The sequence below is a fragment of the Erinaceus europaeus genome, chromosome 8 (assembly GCF_950295315.1).
Source record: "Erinaceus europaeus chromosome 8, mEriEur2.1, whole genome shotgun sequence".
Classification (NCBI taxonomy): Eukaryota; Metazoa; Chordata; class Mammalia; order Eulipotyphla; family Erinaceidae; genus Erinaceus; species Erinaceus europaeus.
The window spans coordinates 32,569,368-32,588,033 of NC_080169.1; the positions used below are offsets into that span (position 1 = coordinate 32,569,368).

At 35.7% G+C, this 18,666-nt stretch overlaps 1 protein-coding gene across 2 annotated transcripts in view; it reads left to right on the forward strand.

Moving 5' to 3' along the window:
* Positions 1-365: 365 nt before the first annotated feature.
* The window catches only part of TMEM196 (transmembrane protein 196), a 76,938-nt gene continuing 58,637 nt past the window's right edge, over positions 366-18,666 (forward strand). For both annotated transcript variants that reach the window (XM_007532258.3, XM_016192184.2), the window contains exon 1: positions 366-1,274. In XM_007532258.3, coding sequence (XP_007532320.1) covers positions 1,128-1,274 — 147 coding nt within the window. In that variant the 5' untranslated portion in view covers positions 366-1,127. The remainder of the gene's footprint in view (positions 1,275-18,666) is intronic.

An 18,666-nucleotide genomic window follows, 5' to 3' on the forward strand; every position in this document is an offset into this window, starting at 1 on the left:
TGGAAAGAATCCATCAGAACCCTAGTGAAGTAAATTTTGACCATTCCACATCGCCTGCATTCCCTGCCTTTCTTTGTCCATTGCACACACCCTAACAAATGAACAAGCAAAAGAAAGTTTTGTGTGGAATGAAGAGTCCAGTCGCTGAAGGCATCTCCTCTCCTCACAGCTGGATAGAAGCCCAGAAGGGAGCGCATTTGTGTTAGTGCCTGGGGAAGGGAGGTGGGGAGAGGAGGATACCCAGGTAGGGATGGATCACTGGGATTACCTTGGTGTTTTAAGGTCCAGAGCTGAGCCAATCAAGGTCTAGACAAGAGATTTGGTTCTAGACCCACAAATAGATCAAGCTTTTCCCTCCTCCATCACCCTCTTAAACCCAATGAGGTCACTGCAATGAGAGAGAATAAGATCAAGAGAGAGGGGGAGGACGAGAATGACGAGGAGGGAGAAGAAACCCAGACGGAAAGAGGCCATCAGACAACGTAGCATTTCTGGCGACACAGCAACTGTGAGGATCCTGGTGCTGAATATCATCCGCAGGCTCAGCCTGGGGGGCTCCCAGGGACTCAAAGAAGCACTTTGTGTTACCACGAAAACAAAGGAGATGAGAAAGAGAGAGAGAGGGAAAGAGAAGCTGTGAGTAGTTACGCTTTGGATCTCCGGAAAAGAAAAGAGAATCTGGACTAGCCTGGGAAGCAAACGCGGGAGGAGCGGGATTTCCCAGCAGAGATCTATCTGATCGCGGCAGAACTCTGGACAGTGCCACACGGGCAGGGGTTGCAGAGCCTGGGCTCCTGCAAGGTCCAGGGATCCTCTCAAAAACCCTCTGCGGGTGTTCTCTTCTTGTCTGGTCTGCGACCACCTAATGCAGGAAGATTCTTCTGAAATCCCTGTCTGAACGTACCAGGGGTTGGAGCTGCTCTTTTTTTGCTTTTGCCCCGGTCAGGAACGAAAACTCCGGTTTTAGAAATCCAGTCATTGTGGATAATGTTTCTTCGTTGGTGAAGAAAAGAAAAAAAAGTTTAGGAGCTTGGTAGCGGGAGGAAGGGGTAAAGAGGATAGTAGAAGAAAGAAGGTGGATGGTTGACTTCCTTCTCTGATCTAAAAGGAATGATGACCAAGGAAGAATGTGCACCAGCGGCCAGATTATTGGGAGCCTTTTGGTGCTCTCTGTACTGGAGATAGGGCTGGGGGTGTCCAGCGCGGCCGTGGGGGCAGTAAGCTTCAGCCTGGCCCTCCGAGAGCACAAGCCGCAGCTCGGAGACTCGTCCCCGGTATGGAGCGGGGTGTGTGTACGTTGAGCCATTTCACTCTCTCTTTACCTCTTTACGGTAATGGTCAGTGTGCGTGCGTTAGTCACTCCCTCCTCCCTGGGGAAGAAAATCACAAATCTCTGGTTTGCATGTAGGTTCCTATTTTCAGGCTATGCCTCTGTATGTTTTCCTTTATAGTAGTAGTAGTTTTTTTTTTCTTTTCTTTTCTTTTCTTTTCTTTTCTTTTCTTTTCTTTCCTTTCCTTTCCTTCTCTCTCTCTCTCTCTCTCTCTCTCTCTCTTTCTCTCTCTCTTTCTTTCTTTCTTTCTTTCTTTCTTTCTTTCTTTCTTTCTTTCTTTCTTTCTTTCTTTCTTTCTTCTTCTTCCTTTCCATTCTTTCTTTGGATTGAAGCCAAATTAAATGGCCTTGTTTAAAGTTGAGGGTGGGGGTGGGGTGGGGAATAGTTCACTGACTGAATCTGCAAGGACTGCCAGTGGTGTTGATCAGGGGATCATGTCTGTCAAGGGCAGACTCAGTCTCTTATTCTGAGTAGGAAAATCAAAGTGGGAGTGTTACATCATTTACTTGTACCAGGGACAAGCAAGGATAGAGTTTGCATTTATTTCTGTCTCAAGGTACACTAAAGGCAACAGCGATGTGACAACCAAAAACCAACAAAGAAAAAAAATGTGACATGAATATGAAAGGAGAAGGTGGGCACACTTTATCCTCAAAAGCACTGTTTTTTAATTTCCCCTGGCTCACTTTCTGATATTTCACATCTAAAAACTATTTCATAAGTTCTAGTAAAAAAAATTAAAAGTTAAACAACAAATGATATGTGACACCATACTAATGGAGAATAATTCAGTTTGCAAAGTAGCTAAGTGTTGTGGGGGGGGGATAATTTTCTCTGAATCATGTGGCAGATCCAATCAATTTCTTGTTCAGATACTTTGAGGGAATCTTAAGATAACTATAGAGACCCATTCTTTCCACCAAAGATCAATAAGCAACTCAATATTATACCTACTGTAGATCTAATTATGAGAAACAGCTTCAAGTTACATAGCTACTATATTCCTCTGAGTCTGTAGATTGATTATGTTTTCAAAGATAATTTAATAGAAAGTTATTTCATCACTGATATTTTATTTGTGTAATTAACAATTATGGCTTAATTACTTAGGCTCTACGCCATTGAAAAAAAGCTTATGGGTCAAGAAAAAATATTCTAAAGTCATTCACTTTTGAAGAATAGGATGACATTATTAAAATGAAGATTACTTTTAATTACAAAGGGAAGAAAATGTTTATAAATTTCAAAAATTAAAAGAAATGTGGTTGTACCCCTCCTACCTTTGTTAAATTTTCCTTTCTTAAATAATAAATTAAAAAAAAGAAAATGTAAACAGAAAAAAAAAGAAATGTGGTGTTTTGTTCTAACATTGAACTCCTCCAAAACATCTTGTTCTGAGTTTAATAAGTTACTCTCAGTCTCCAAATAACCATATAATTGTCACTTCAATCAGTGTATATTTTATATTTAACTATGACATGCTAAATGGCAAAACTTAAATATGATTATTTGGCATACCATATGTAGTAATTATGTTGAGAGCTATAGTTAGTATTTTTACATAAACAGAAACAAGCAGACTTTAAAACCTATATCAATATGTAGTGGCCATGCAAAAGACTCTGAGGTCCCAGGATAAATCCCAGGCACAATAATAATCTAAATATATATATATTCATAAAAGTGCATTTCACCTTGCTTTTATAGTAGGTAAAATAAACCTGGTCTCCTTAAATAGATTTGAGTTATATTATCTTATTCAGTTAAATCAAATCATATATGTGATTGAATGCATGGGTTTGAAACTAAAATGTTCAAGTAGTCACTTTTAATTTTTCAAACTTAAACACCAATTTTGTGAAGAAACAAACACACAGTTGTGATCATTTGTTATCAAACTATAGACTTGATAAAAAAAACTTTAATTATTTTTCCAAGTCATTTGTGATGCAAGCTAAATAATCTCTTAATTCTAATACTGAATAGGCACTTAGTAGAGTGGACATAGAGTAGGCAATGGTAGAACTAACCATCAATTGTAGAGGGCTTATCATATGCAATGTTTTTTTTTACTATTTAACACAAATATCATTAATATGAGCCAGAATTCTTAGGAGAGCAAGCAAAATGAATATGTAACATTATCAATGGTGAGAAATTAGAATTGGATCTCAGAAAGACACAGGAACAGATGAGGAGATTAAAAATGTCTATGGGACATTTCCTATTTTCCTTTTGCTATTGAATGTGTATTATGACTTGAAATTAATGCATCATAATTAGTAATATATCACTGCCATATGATTTGGAGTCTACCTGTGTTCATATCCCAAAATTACCATTTACTATCTGAGTCAAAATTTCACTCTATTCTACAAAGAGGATTGTTAAGTACAAATGAAATAATGCTTATGATAAAATACTTGCCATGTAGTAATAAATACAAGCAGTTAATATTGATGAGCAGAGTGGCCATTAAGAATACAAGAAAAAAGCAGTCTTTCAGGTAGTATGGAAAGGGGAAATAATTGGAACAGGAAGATTTGCAGTCCAGAAAGGATAGACTGTTTGGAACTTGGATATGTGAGGAGCAGATAAGAATAGAAAAAGTGACTGGGACCACACCATGGAAGGAACTGTTTGTCAGTCAAAGGCAATATTTTCCCATCATATCTTAACAATAGTAATGCTAATGACACATAATATTCTTGTTTCCCAAAAAGATTCTAGAAAGATATAAATGGAAGCTAGATAAAATGTTAATCTATTTGACATCTTAGGAGTTGAATACCTGTATCAGTTATGAACAGAAAACGGTGTTTTATAATTGACCTGTCAGAAAAACTATAATCTTTTTTTTTTTTTTTTTTTTTTGCATCCAGGGTTATTACTGGGGCTTGTTGCCTGCACTATGAATCCACTACTCCTGGAGGCTATTATTTTCCCTTTAGTTGCCCTTGTTTATCATTGTTGTTGCTATTGCTGTCATTGTTGTTGGGATAGGACAGAGAGAAACTGAGAGAGGAAGGAAGACAGAGCGGGGGAGAGAAAGACAGACACCTGCAGACCTGCTTCACCACTTGTGAAGTGACTCCCCTGCAAGTGAGGAGCAGGGGGCTCGAACCGGGATCCTTTTGCTGGTCCTTGCAGTTTGTGCCATGTGTGCTTAACCTGCTGCGCTACCACCCGGCCCCCAAACTATAATATTTAATCAGAAAAAGTTTTATGAACTTTGAAGTTTTTTTTCAGCATTGTAGTAGGTTTATTATAAGTTTTATGAATTAAATTTTAGAAGTCCACAGAAATAAAATTACACTGTGAAGATATTACTTCACACATATGGACACCATAACTATAGACCTTGTATCTACATCAAGTGTCTGAAAGTTTCAAGCAACAATTTTGACGGACAAAAAGTTGTGTAGGCATCTAGCACCAGTAATAACCCTAGGAACAAAAAGAGTGGTACAGTGGATAAAGCACTGGACTCTCAAACATGAGGACCTGACTTCAGTCCCTGGCAGCACATGTACCAGAATGATGTTTGGTTCTTTTGAATACAACTCAAAAAATAAGGTAGTGCTAAGAGAAAGGACTGAAAACTCCATGAAATGTATGCTATTGTTATTTCTAGTCATAATTTCATAATGAAGCTAAGATCACATCATTATAGAAAAATTTATATGGAGATAATTAAAAAGAAAATATAATTTTGTAGAGAATAAAGCTATAAATATCATTATAATATTTTTTATTCTTGATTCTTTGTGTTAGCCTACATAGTCACTTTACTGGAAATATAAAAAAAGACACTTAAATAATAATGAATGAGCCATTGTGTAAACAAAATTGCATTTAGTACTATTGAAGGTAAAGTTTTATTGGTAGGGAATTAAATAGACTAGGTTATGTTACCAAGTTGTGAAATTTACTTTTCTCAGCTTCTGTGCATTAGATATTATGGAAATCAACTGTATTTAGTGATATTCAAATGTCTGGATCCAAAAGAATATTATTTTGTTGCTTTAGGTTGGCATATGGCAATCTAGAGATCCAGGTGGGTGTACAGAATAATAGCTGATGCTCTAAGTTATTTTTAATGTGTATCATTCTAAACATACCACACTTAATTCCATTCATCTATATTTAAACTCATGCCACAAATGTAATTTATTAAAAGAAATTTAAATATCAGTTACTATATAAAAAGTTTGAGATTTATTTATTTATTTATTTATCACCAGAGTTATCACAGGAGTACAATGTTTACACAACTCTCCATTTATAAAGCTTATTTTCTTCCTTCCTTCCTTCCTTCCTCCTTTCTTTCTTTTCTTTCTTTCTTTCTTTCTTTCTGTCTTTCTTTTTCTCTCTCTCTCTCTTCCTTCTCCTCCTCCTTAAATCTCTCTTCTTCTCTCCTCCTCTTCATCTTCTCCTTCCTCCTCCTTCTTCTCCTTCACCTTCTTTTGATAGAAAACTAACCTATTTTCAGAAAAATTACAAATATATAAATTATATAACACATTATAAATGTGTATATGCCCTATTTTAAAATTTTATTTTCTTACATGTGTGATTTATAAATAATTCTCCTTTCAAAGGGTTTTTTTGTCATCAGTACTTAAGTCATCTTCCTTACCAACTCATTAAAATAAACCACCATAGGGAGTCGGGCAGTAGCACTGCAGCTTAAGCTCACATGGTGGGAAGTGCAAGGACCCATAAGGATTCCCCACCTACAGGGGAGTCGCTTCATAGGCTGTGAAGCAGGGCTGCAGGTATCTATCTTTCTGTACCCTTCTCTGACTTTCCCTCCTCTCTCCATTTCTCTCTATCCTATCCAACAACAACAACAATAATAACTACAACAACTAAAAGCAACAAGGGCAACAAAAGGGAAATTTTTTTTTAAAGTAGCCACCAACAAGGGCAACCTCATAGACATTTCTCCATGAATAATATTTTTGAACATGTAGATCAATTTAGAGCAACTTTATGATATAATAAAGTCCATGAACAGACTATATACCTCAGATAAAGAAAATTTTCCTTATATGACTCATACTTTTATTCTAAAATTTTAGTTTTTTATCTATGGGCATTTGGTAATTCTGTCATTGACAACAACAAGCTAAACAATACAGAAATGTAATTATTATTCAGGGAATAATATGATATTCTAAAGGAAACAGATAATCCATTTCTCATGTTGGTCCAAAATGGTACAATGGGACAGTGACATTTGACATAACTTTTCTTTTACTGTGACATGTATTTAATTTATTTATATTTATTCTATTTATCTTTGTTTTTGTCACCAGGATATAGCTGGGACTTGGTGCCTGCTAATACCTATGACTACAGTTTTCCTTCTCTCTCTCTCTCTCTTTTTCTCTCTCTCTCTCCATAAAGAATGATAGAGATAAGTAGAATGTAGAGAGAGAGACAGAAGAGTCATTTAAAGCATTACTCCATCAACAGAAACCATGGGTTTGGATCCAGTTTCTCTGCATGTATGTGTTGCATTTCATTCCAGATCCCATGGAATTTTGTTCTTTGTAATGTGCATTTAGAGGACTTTTCATATTAACATTAAGGAATAAACGATAACAATTGCATCAATCACCTCTTTGTTAAGAATTTGCTTGATACAAAAATACTCTAGATATAGTCCAATCCATTTATTTGTATGCTTTTTAAAAGAATATTTGAGTTGACTCTTTGGATTACTGTAATTATTAATATTATCTAATATGTGCTTTAAATATGACAAGCGATTTAATTTATTTATTTCTTCCCTTTTGTTGCCCTTGTTGTTTTATTGTTGTAGTTATTGATGCGGTCATTGTTGGATAGGAAAGAGAGAAATGGAGAGAGGAGGGGAAGACAGAGAGGGGGAAAGACGCCTGCAGACCTGCTTTACCACCTGTGTAGCAACCCCCCTGCAAGTGGGGAGCTGGGGCTCAAACCAGGATTCTTATGCTGGTCCTTGCACTTTGTATCACATGTGCTTAACCCGCTGTGCTACCGCCAGACTCCCTAGCAATTTAATTTTTATTTTACCAGAGCACTACTCTCTGACAGTGAGTGGTGTTATGGAAATTGAATCTGGGACTTTGGAGCTTTGGGCATGAGAATCTCTTCACATAACTATTATGCCGTCTATCCTTGCTATTTTTTGTATGTTGACTTTATCTTTGCATAATAATAATTTTATTGGTAGATGAGAACCACATCCCATCCTAAAACAACTGTCTTCAAGAGGCAATAGTCAGTAGAATAGGTTTGGATATAAGGCTTAACAAAATCTAGAATAAATTTTCCCTAAAGGAAAAGATAATAATTTTATAATCAAATGTTGTTGTATCATTCACTTGTAAGTGAACAAATTTTATTTCACTGATGAAATATGTCTGTGCATATATATATATTTAAAATGTAATTTATGTCTATTAGTAAATAATCCTGATCTGATTAAAGTATCTGACTTTAATCTTAATAATTTATCAAGTATTAATTGGTCACCCTGTAGTTAGGTATTTCTTTCACCATGCCAAATGAAAAATGTCAGAATATTTAGGATATAGTATGTAAGACTTTCTTGAGGATAATTCTAAGAAAAATAGATGGGAAACTATGATTCCTTTCCCCTGTGGTGCTCAAAATCAAGTCTTATAAGTGTATAACTAATGGATATATACTGTATTCAAATGAAAGACTAGATTTATACATCTCAATACTGACTTATGCTTCCTCACTAAATCGCTGCTTCTCTATTTTTAGGAAAAAAGAGACACTAGTAGTTATTAAGAAACTATGAAGATAATGCTCCCAATTGTCTAGGGGAAGTCTGTGTAGAGTAAGAGCTCAGTAAGCTTTTGCTGCTTCTTTCCTCTAATTTCCAATTGTATATCCTGGAATCTAGAATACACAACTAGCACACCGATATTCAAAAATTCTCAGATGCCCTTAGTCAATTATTGTTTTTTTATTTTTCAAATATAAAATGTGACTAGTTAACTGTTTCTTTTTTCTTTCCCAATGCTTAGCTCTGGCTGATGATGGTGTTGGGGATTGAACTTGGGCCTTTGGTGCCTCAGGCATGAAATTCCTTTTGCATAACCATTATGCAAAAGGCTATTAATTCTTGTTTTAATTCAGGTAAACTACAAAAAAAATCAGGTAAACTGAAAAATATCTATATTATAGTTTTTCTTTCAAAATAAGCTTAAAAAATAAAGATACATCTGGTGCTACAAGACACTTCCCTCTTTGTTTTCCTTTTGGAAAGGATGATAAAAATTATAAGAAAAGTAATTAATATTAGGATTAACTAGTTAGCAAGTCAGTGAGTGGGGATATGATGACAACTATATACACCATGAAATTAAGTCCTTGAAAACATATAATCCTAATTAAGTACCCAACATAAAATAAAAATACAAGTATAAAATAACGCTTATAATAAAGATTTTTTAGGGAATCAGCCAGTAGCACTGCAGGTTAAGCACAGGTGGCACAAAGCTCAAAGACCCGCATAAGAATCCCGGTTTGAGGCCCCTGCTCCCCACCAGCAGTGGGGCTGCTTCACAAGTAGTGAAGCAGGTCTGCAGGTGTCTTTCTCTCCCCCTCTCTGTCTTTCCCTCCACGCTCCATTTCTCTCTGTCCTATCCAACAACAACAACAAAAATAATAACTACAGCAATAAAAAACAGCAAGGGCAACAAAAGGGAATAAATAAATATTAATAAAGATATTTGATATATTGTGGATATCTATTATTTTATTTGAACTAACAGAAGATTTGGACTACTAAAGTGTATTTTGAAGCAATTCTTATTATGTTAAACTACTAATAGGTGAATTATGAAATAACTACATTTCAATAATAAATCTTAATGTTTAATTAGTGTTCATGATTGAAATATCAGTATTAAGACTTCTGAGAAACAGTTTTATTTAAATTAGGTCACACGTTATCATTAAATATTGGGAAAATTTATGTTGTAAGACAAAAAGAAAATATTGGTGGTCAAGTAGTTCATCTTGAGATATAAGATTCTTCTAAGATTGCTTAGAGAAGGTAGATGAGAGCTATTAATAGCTGAGAAGTTATCCACTGTGTATATATATGCCACTACTTAGCCATTCATCTTTTGTTGGGGACCTGGGTTGTTTCCAGGTTTTGGCTATTGCGAATTGTGCTGCTATGAAAATAGGTGTACACATATCTTTTTAGTTGGGTGTTATGGAGTCCTTAGGATATACCTCTAGGAGAGAAATTACTGGGTGATATAGGAGGTCTATTTCTAGCCTTGTCAGGGTTCTCCAGACACTGCTTTCCACAAAGGTTTACCAATTTACATTCCCACCAGCAGTGTAGGAGGGTTCCTTTGTCCTCACAAACTCCAATATTTATTGCTGCTGTCCTTTTTGATGTATGCGATTCTCACAGGGGTGAGGTGGTATCTCATTGTTGTCTTTCTTTGTCATGATTTTTTCAACAACCCAGTAGTTTACTTCCTTTGTCCTATATGTGACCCCATTTGGGTCATTCCTGCCCTCACTGAATTAAGGGAAGTTTCAGTACTGTTCTATATTATCTATCATACCATGACTTTAAATATAAATTCATCTAAGTAAATAAAAGAGGACTTATAAGTAAACTATTTTTTCTGAAAAAAGAAACCAACTTTTAATTATTTAATTTTTCATCACTAAGGCTTGCTCTAGGCTGAGTTTTTCAGACAGATAGATAGATGACAGATAACTAGCTATCATCTGTCTATCTAATTTTCAACATAATATCATTATACATATTTAATAGAAGTAACTAAAAAAAAGTCAACTAATCAATAGCACAACCTCCTAGGTTCTTGAAAGAGCATAAGAACTTGGAAATTATTTCATCACTTAAATCTTAAGCTTAAATAATAAACTAAATTGTACATCTCAAATCATAGTAAATATTTATGGGGTCAATACAAGAAGACACTAGAAAACACTTTTTTAGTAGTGGTAATGCTCATTTTTATATTGAGGATGTATTGGTTTACATGACAATATATGTTTCAAGTGAACCATTTTGTCTCTTTTCAAAGTATGTGCTGCCACCCTAAACTCACCACCAAGATGTCACTATTTAACACCAAGTCCATTGAATCTCCTTCACCCCCTTTGTTGGAAATATAGTGTACATATATTTTTTCACACTAATTAAGATGCCTTTTCAAGATAGTTTCTTCTCCAATGATTTACAATTTAGTATAATCTCACTTGTTCAATTTGGCTTTTTTTTAAATCTCTCTCCATTTGACTTAACTCCCCAAAACACCTCTGAATCCAATTATCATGGAGAGTTCTGTCTACGTTGCCATGTTTTTATGGTTGCTTATCTGATATTTTATTTTTTAAATTTACTTTTGTGCATGATGAGCCAAAGATCACGTTTCATGCTTCTGTTTGTAACTATCACATTTTGCAATGCCATTTACTGAAGAGTTTCCATTTTCTACCCTTTGTTCTCTTATCATAAACTGACCATATGCGTTAAGGTTAATTTCTGATTGAATTCTAGTTTACTGATCTGTGTGCCCATATTTATTCCAGAATAACATTGTTTTCATTATTATAGTGTTATAGTACAGTTTGGATTCAAAGAGCCTAAGGAATAAGTTTAGGAGGTGGAAGACTTACACATCAGTAACTATAAGAATATAGGTGACACAGAATGGAAGGCTATATCACACTTGTGTGCTGAAAAAAAACTTAAATCTTAAAATGGCCATTCTACTCAAAGCAATATTCAGGTTGAATTAAATAAATCCCAATTACATTCGTTAATGAAATTTATATAAAAAAAACTAGTATAATCCTTATGGAACAACAAAAGATAAGGCAGCAAAAAAAAATCCTAAGAAAGATAAACAATAAGTTGAAGCATAATTAAACAAAATGAGAGGTATGGGTTAGCAATCAAATACTAATTTATTCTCACGGAAGAGAGACTTTATTCAGGTTTTTGAAAACTGGACAGATTTCTAGTGGGCAGAAGATAGAAGGTATGTTGAGCAAAACTGTTAGTGTGTAAAAATTCTTGGAGATACAATTCAGTGGATTACATATGCAGCATTGAAGAGGTTCGGCTTGTTAAAGTAGAGACATGTCTACACAAATATTGTTGAGTGAAGAACTACCTTATCTATATAACGAAGGTCACAGGGACTTCCCTAGGTAGGATATATTTCTACTTATGCTTGTCTTCAAGACTACAGCCTCAGAACCACATGGAAAGTGCTACGGCACTGGCGGGAAATCTAGTTATGCAGCATCTCTCTCCCTACCTCTGATTTCTATCTTATATTTAAATGAAAAAGTGCTCCCGAAAAGAAATATGCATACATGGGGCCCTCAGTTCTTGAAAATAAATATATAAATCCAGCTTTTAAAAGGTCCCTGAAATAAAGACAAGAATATTTCATTCAAATTCTTAGACTTAATGAGTTTTCCTGGGTAGAATTTTATATTATGCAATCAATACAAATGGTTTAGGAATTGTTCTTAATTTCAAGACAAAACACATATTTAGCTTTAAAATTTGTAGTTTGTATTTCTATTTCAAAGAAGTATAAATCTGTCACCCTATACCAAAACTCAACTTTGAATGACTTTACTGCTGGTGGTAAATTTAAAAGATCATAAGTTCCTTTTGTTCAAGTATTGTTTATAATGCCTGTTATATAAAAATGGAAGTTCATTATCAGTAACAGCATGAAAAAAAGAAATGAAAATAAGTTTGGAAATATTAACACTTAGGTTTAATCTATAGTTCTATTTTTTCTCTTTAAGATTTTATTTTTTAAGTATTCTATTTTTTGTTTTATTTATTTTTCATAGATAAAGAGTAATTGAGAGGGAAGGGGATGGTAGCCAGGGAGAGAGAGAGACAGAGATAGACAAGAAGAAGGAGAAGAAGGAGGAGGAGGAGGAGGAAGAGGAGGGAGAGAAGGAGGAAGAGAAGGAGGAAGAGAAGGAGGAAGAGAAGGAGGAAGAGAAGGAGAAGGAGGGAAAGAGGAAGGAGAAGAAGGAGAAGGGGAAGGGGAGGGGGAAAGAGAAGGATGAGGAGAAGAAAGAGAAAGAGAAGAAGGACAAGGAGGAAGGGGAAGGAGAGAAGGAGAAAGAGAAGGAGAAGAGGAGGAGGAGGAATTGGAAGGAGGAGAAGGAGAAGAAGAAGAAGAAGGAGAAGGAGGAGGAGGAGGAGGAGAAGAAAGGGAAGGAGGAGAAGGAGAAGAAGGAGAAGAAAAAGAAAAGAAGAAGGAGGAGGAGAAGGGGAAGGAGGAGAAGAAGGAGAAGGAGTAGGAGAAGGAGAAAGAGAAGAAGAGGAGGAGGAGGAAGGGGAAGGAGGAGAAGGAGGAAAAGGAGGAGGAGGAGCTACAGCAGTGCTTTACTACTTGTGAAGCTTCTCCCTTGATGGTGGGGATCTGGGGCTTGAACTTGGGTCCTTTCTTATGATAATGTGCACACTCAGCTGGGTTCTCCAATATACTTGGCCCATAGTTCTATTATTTTCTGCTTATTTAAACTTGAGTAAACTTGAGTTTAGTCAGCTAAGATTTGAAAAATAACATCTGAAAATTTCTATCATTTAGTGGCTCCAAATATTAAAGGTAGTATATAATGATTACATTATATAGGTCAATATTGGGACACAGATATATTAATTTTGTTTGTCTTACCAAAAAGGACCTTGTATTTATTTTTCTCATTTTTGGCAAGACTGTCAGAATTCTTAGTTCTTACTCTACATATTTTCTGTCAATAATTTTTTTCCACATGGATTGATCTGAGAAATGTCTGTGCACAAACATGTGCATTCTTATGCATATGCAATGAAGATGGAGATAAAGAAAATTCCTAGGAGATAATTGCTCATTGTCACTGACATGCAATAAAGCTGAATTTAAACTGCTGCTACTGTCCTGACTTGGGGATGACTTTTCAGTGGCATGAAACTCTTTCAGCTACAGTTTATTTCCATTATTAGTTTTCTTTCAGAAACCGCCAGGCATGTTGGAAGGACATTCATTTGTTGTGTTGTTAGTTCTTGGGAAGAGCATAAGTTTTATCCTGTTGTGCCAAGGGGTGCTGGCTATTTTCAGCATGTGAAGTCAGGTCAGATTTGCATTTCAAGTTGGCATTTATCCAAGTTTTTTTTCCATTCAACAAATCTATCTTCTACATTTTACAGTCTGTTATCTTTTCTAAATGTATATATCAAGTTGTGAGCACTATATTTAAGTGTTGTCCAAATATATTATAGAATTTGTTATTTTTATTCATATATGTTATGAAGGAACACATTTTTGAAATATCTTATTTATTAATTTGAGATAGAAACCCTAATTGAGAGGGAAAGGGTTAGAGAGGGAGAGAGAGAGATAGATCAAGAGAGAAAGATAAAGAGAGAGTGAGAGCTGCAACATTGTGAAGTTTCCTCTTGCCAGTGAGGATGGGGAGACCGAGAGAGGATCTTTGTACATTGTAAGGTGCATTCAGTTGGGTGCACCACAGCCTGGCCTTCTTGAAGGAATCTTAAACATAAAAATAGAAAGAAAAATCATGCAAATTAAGATAAGCCTTATTATTATATAATTTAAGTTATAGAGAATACTTATTAATTAGTATACGAAAAATATATAAATACTATATAACCATATACAAATACTATAGCCATGAAGTCAGGTACTTTTAACAGGTAGATTTTTTTTTTTGCCTCCAGGGTTATAGCTGGGTTATGGTGCTGGCTTTTATGACTGCACTGCTCTTGGAGGCTGTTTGTTTATTTATTTACTTATTTTCCATTTTATTAGATAGGACAGAAAGAAATTGAGTGGGAAAGAGAAGATAGAGAGGAAGAGAGAAAGACAGACACCTGCAAACAGGTTTCACAGCTTGTGAAGAGACACCCATGCAAGTGGGGAGCCTGGGGCTTAAACTGGGATCCTTGCATGGGTCCTTGCACTTAGCCATTGTCTGACCACCCAGATAGGATATTTACAATATTATCTATACATGGCTACCTAGTACTTATTATTACATTCTTCGTCTGCATTTTTCAGAAGTAAGGACTATCTTAAATGTCATGTAAATTTGAATATATATTAATTTTGGCTAAGACAAAAAAGTTTGAACTCAAATGATAAGAGAAGTTTCTTACTTTGTTTTTGCTATCCATGAAATGACTTTTACTGTTTAATTTTAAGGATAACATGCATAATGATTATACCTAAAGATTTAATTTTACCATTGACACTTAAATATAGGACAATTTCAAAGTACCTCTTACCTAAAAAAATTATCATAATTTTCTTTGTGACTTTGGGAGCATAAATAGCTCTAATATAAAAAAGGCTTTCTGTACTAGTATATCAAGCAGTCAAAATTTGTCATTTTTTTCTCAAAAATAAAAACTATCACAAAGCAGAATTGGGACAGAACTCAATGCATAATGCATTAAGTAAAAATAATTGCATTAAATGAGCATTGAGGGCAAGATACGAAGGCATGGAATTTTGAGAATCTAGATTGATTCTGCCCAGTGAAAGATTTTAGTTCCCAGCCAACGGTATGTTTGTGAGATTCATTTTTAATTTATTAGTAATTTAATAATGATCAACAAGATTGTGGGATAAGAGGGGTACAATTCCATACAATTCCCACCACCAGAGTTCTGTATCCTGTCACCTCTAATGGAAGCTTCACTATTCTTTATCTCTGGGATTATAGACCAAAGATCTTTATGGGGTGCAGGTGAGAGGTCTGAATTCTGTAATTTGCCTCTCTGATGGATATGGGTGTTGACAGGTCTATCCATACTCCTAGTCCCAGCATGTTTCTCTTTCTTTTGTGGAGTAGGGCTCTGGGAAGGTGGGGTTCCAGGACACATTGGTGAGGTTGTCTGCCCAGGGAAGTCAGGCTGACATCATGGTAACATCTACAACTTGGTGGCTAAAAAGCATTAAGATATAAAGCAGAACAAATTGTTTAATAATCAGGAACAAAAAAGTAAGAGCTTAGTAGATGAGATTTGGGGTCTTCATGTTGGAACTTCAGAAGTCTATTTCAGGTATATTCCAATGGTCCCACGACTTTACTAATGTTTGTGAGATTTTTTAATTTGTGTACTTTTAAAAGAGTTTTACACAGAGACTAGCTACACATTATGCCTGATGTTTTCTGAAATTCATTTTTGTGTATTGTTGCTTTCATTTGGTAACTTTGCTGTCTCAAAAGATTTCTCTCACTGCCTGCTGTGCACTCTCATTTACCACTGAGGTTTTTTTTTTTTTTTTAAGTGTTCAAATCTGTTTAATTGCCAAAGAAGTAAGGACAAGTGCACAGTACTATACTACTTCCCACCTAACAAAATTGAATGCATTAGTCCATATGGTGATAATAATGGTATACACAAATGAACACATCAGCAGCATGCAGTAGTAAGTCTGACCTGCATCTTCTTTTAATTATTTATTTATTTATTTATAAAAAGGAAACACTGACAAAAGCATAGGATAAAAGGGGTACAACTCCACACAATTCCCACAACCAGCTCTCCATATCCTATCCCATCCCTTGATAGCTATCTTATTCTTTAACCCCCTGGGAGTATGGACCCAAGGTCATTATGGGATGCAGAGTTGGAAGGTCTGGCTTCAGTAATTGCTTCCTTGAATCCTTTTTGCTTTAATTTCTTTCTTCACTGTGGTTAACTATTATCTCATGCTGACTACAAAGTCATCAAGATGGACTGGTGTTCATAGAGGATCACTTATCATATCAGCTTATCTGCTGCACAGTTTATTTTGATGGTATTTCATTGTCCAGTTAATTTAACAGTATAAGTGAGAGTTTGCGGCTATATTGGTAAAAATTAATATTTATGTTCCTGCCGAGCTTGCATTGCTGGCGGGAGAGATGATCCAGGAACCAAGCTGGTGGCCATAGCAATACAAATCTTTATTCATGAGGGAGCCCCAGAGATGGGCATGAGTGCAGCGGGTTAAGCCACCTGGAGCCAACTGCAATGGCCAGAGTATGCCTCCCAGTCTGCATGCCTGACCTCCTCAAGGTTGGGACATGGAAGAGAGAGAAACCAGAAATGGAAGTGACTTTTATAATACTATAAGTGGGAGGGGGTGGATATGGTAGGGGCTTCCCTAGCAACCGTTGCCAGGGATTCAGTTGTCGGGAATTAGCAATACCCTGTGGGGAATTAGGAGGGAGACCTTGAATCATTTATAAGACAAAGCAGAAGACTGGTGTGTAGATAAAGGGGTGGGCCATATTAGCATGGAAATAGAGTGGTTTGTGGATTTGTGGACCCTGCCAAACTTGACCACATCTGCAAAATTTCTCAACATCTCCCCCTTCCTTTTATCTAATGGCCATAATATCAGGAAATTTAGAGAGAAGCAGGTTTAGCAAAGCTGTCAGCCCATATTTTTGTGGGGCAGGGAAGACTCACATGGCTGCCAACCTTGTGAGATTTATGTATCTCTCCTTTTGTTCAACCCCTCTGTAGAGAGAGAAACTTATCTGGAGGGACTCGTCTCTCAGGTTAAGCTCTATCAGGCTTCACCACTTCCCCACAAATTCTCTGCATCTTGTCCTATCTTCTTATCTAATTGCCATATTTAATTGGGTCAATGTCTGTAAAAGACTATCTCTGACAGAGGAATAGCAGTGCAGAGGTGAACAGAAACCTTTTTGGCAGAAACCTAAATGATAGGAGATTACGAATTGTCACATTAAATATTTAGATATGTTCCAATTGAACATTTGACATTTTTGAATTTTGCAACTTCTAACAGTAGAAGAAACATGGTTATATGGGTCGATGTGCCTTATTTAATTTCAGTGGTCTGTTCTGAGGTTGAAAATAATAAATTGGTTGAATTTTAAAGGAAAAAAGAACACTGCATAATTAGCAGGATTTTCCATGAACTAAGAAAAGAAAGAAATAAAAATAGAAAAGTGAAAAAAAAAAATTTAAATATGAGTGCTATGCTAAAAATTCAGAGGCTCTCAGAGTTGAGAACACAGAGGGTATTGCAAAGATCTAATAAATTCAGAGAAAGTATAGGAAACTGGATTGTGAGATAGCATCAGCCAGGGCTTAGCACTCCTGGAGGTTAAACTCAAAGAGATGGGACTAAATCAATATTGAGATCAGAGACAATGATTCTTGATTAGTTAGACCTCCATTACGTTTGCATTATGTTTAGATAAGTCAAGTAGGGGAACTGGAAAATCAGGAAGGTCAGTTTCCTGTTCTCATTCTTAGGAGACAGACTCCTATTCACTTGGTAGTGGTTGTGGTGTGAAGCTATATTCGTATTATGTTGTAATTCTGTAAATCACTAATTAAAAACTTTAAAAAAGTATAGTTGATCAAACAATGTATAATTTAATCATACAAGCTGTGTTTTAATTAGCAGGAAAGATAATGTTCTTATTATTGTATAATAAATTATCTATTTTGGGACCAGGTGGTGGCGCACATGCTTGAGAACACATATTACAAAGTGCAAGGACCTGGGTTCAAGCCCCTGATCCACTCCTGCAGAGGGGAAGCTTTTCAAATGGTGAAGTAGTACTGTAGGTGTCTCTCTATCACTCTTCCTCTCTATCACCCCCTTCTCTCTTGATTTTTGGCTGTCTCTTATCCAATGAATAAAGATAATAAAAAATAAAAAATACCTATTTTTATTCTTTTAATATTTTTATTATTGGATAGAGACATAGAGAAATTGAGAGAAAAATGAATGATAGAGAAAGAAAGAGACAGAGAGACATCTGTAGCCCTGCTTCACTACCTATGAAGCTTTGCCCCTGCAGGTGAGGACCAGGGGCTTGAAAATGGGTCCTTCACACTGAATGTGAGCAGTTGACCAGGTGCACTACTGCCTGGACCCATAAATCAACTCTTTTTCCACAAGGGTTTTAGCTGGGGCTCTGTGCCTTCATAATCCCATTACTTTGGTAATATCATTAATTTGTGTGTGTGTGTGTGTGTGTGTGTGTGTGTGTGTGTGTAGGAATGTATATCTTCCAAGTTACTGTGGGTAGAAATTATTTGTTCCAAATTCATAATCTTACATATAAATACATTTAAGCTCAAAGAATTAGCATTGCTGGCTTACTATAGAGCCAAGACAAAAACTCTAATAATTTCATTCTTAGTCTAACACTACTTCCATAAATACAGAAAAATACTGAATAGTCTTAAAATAAGTGCCCAATAAAAAAAAATACAGTAATCTTCCTATTACCCCAA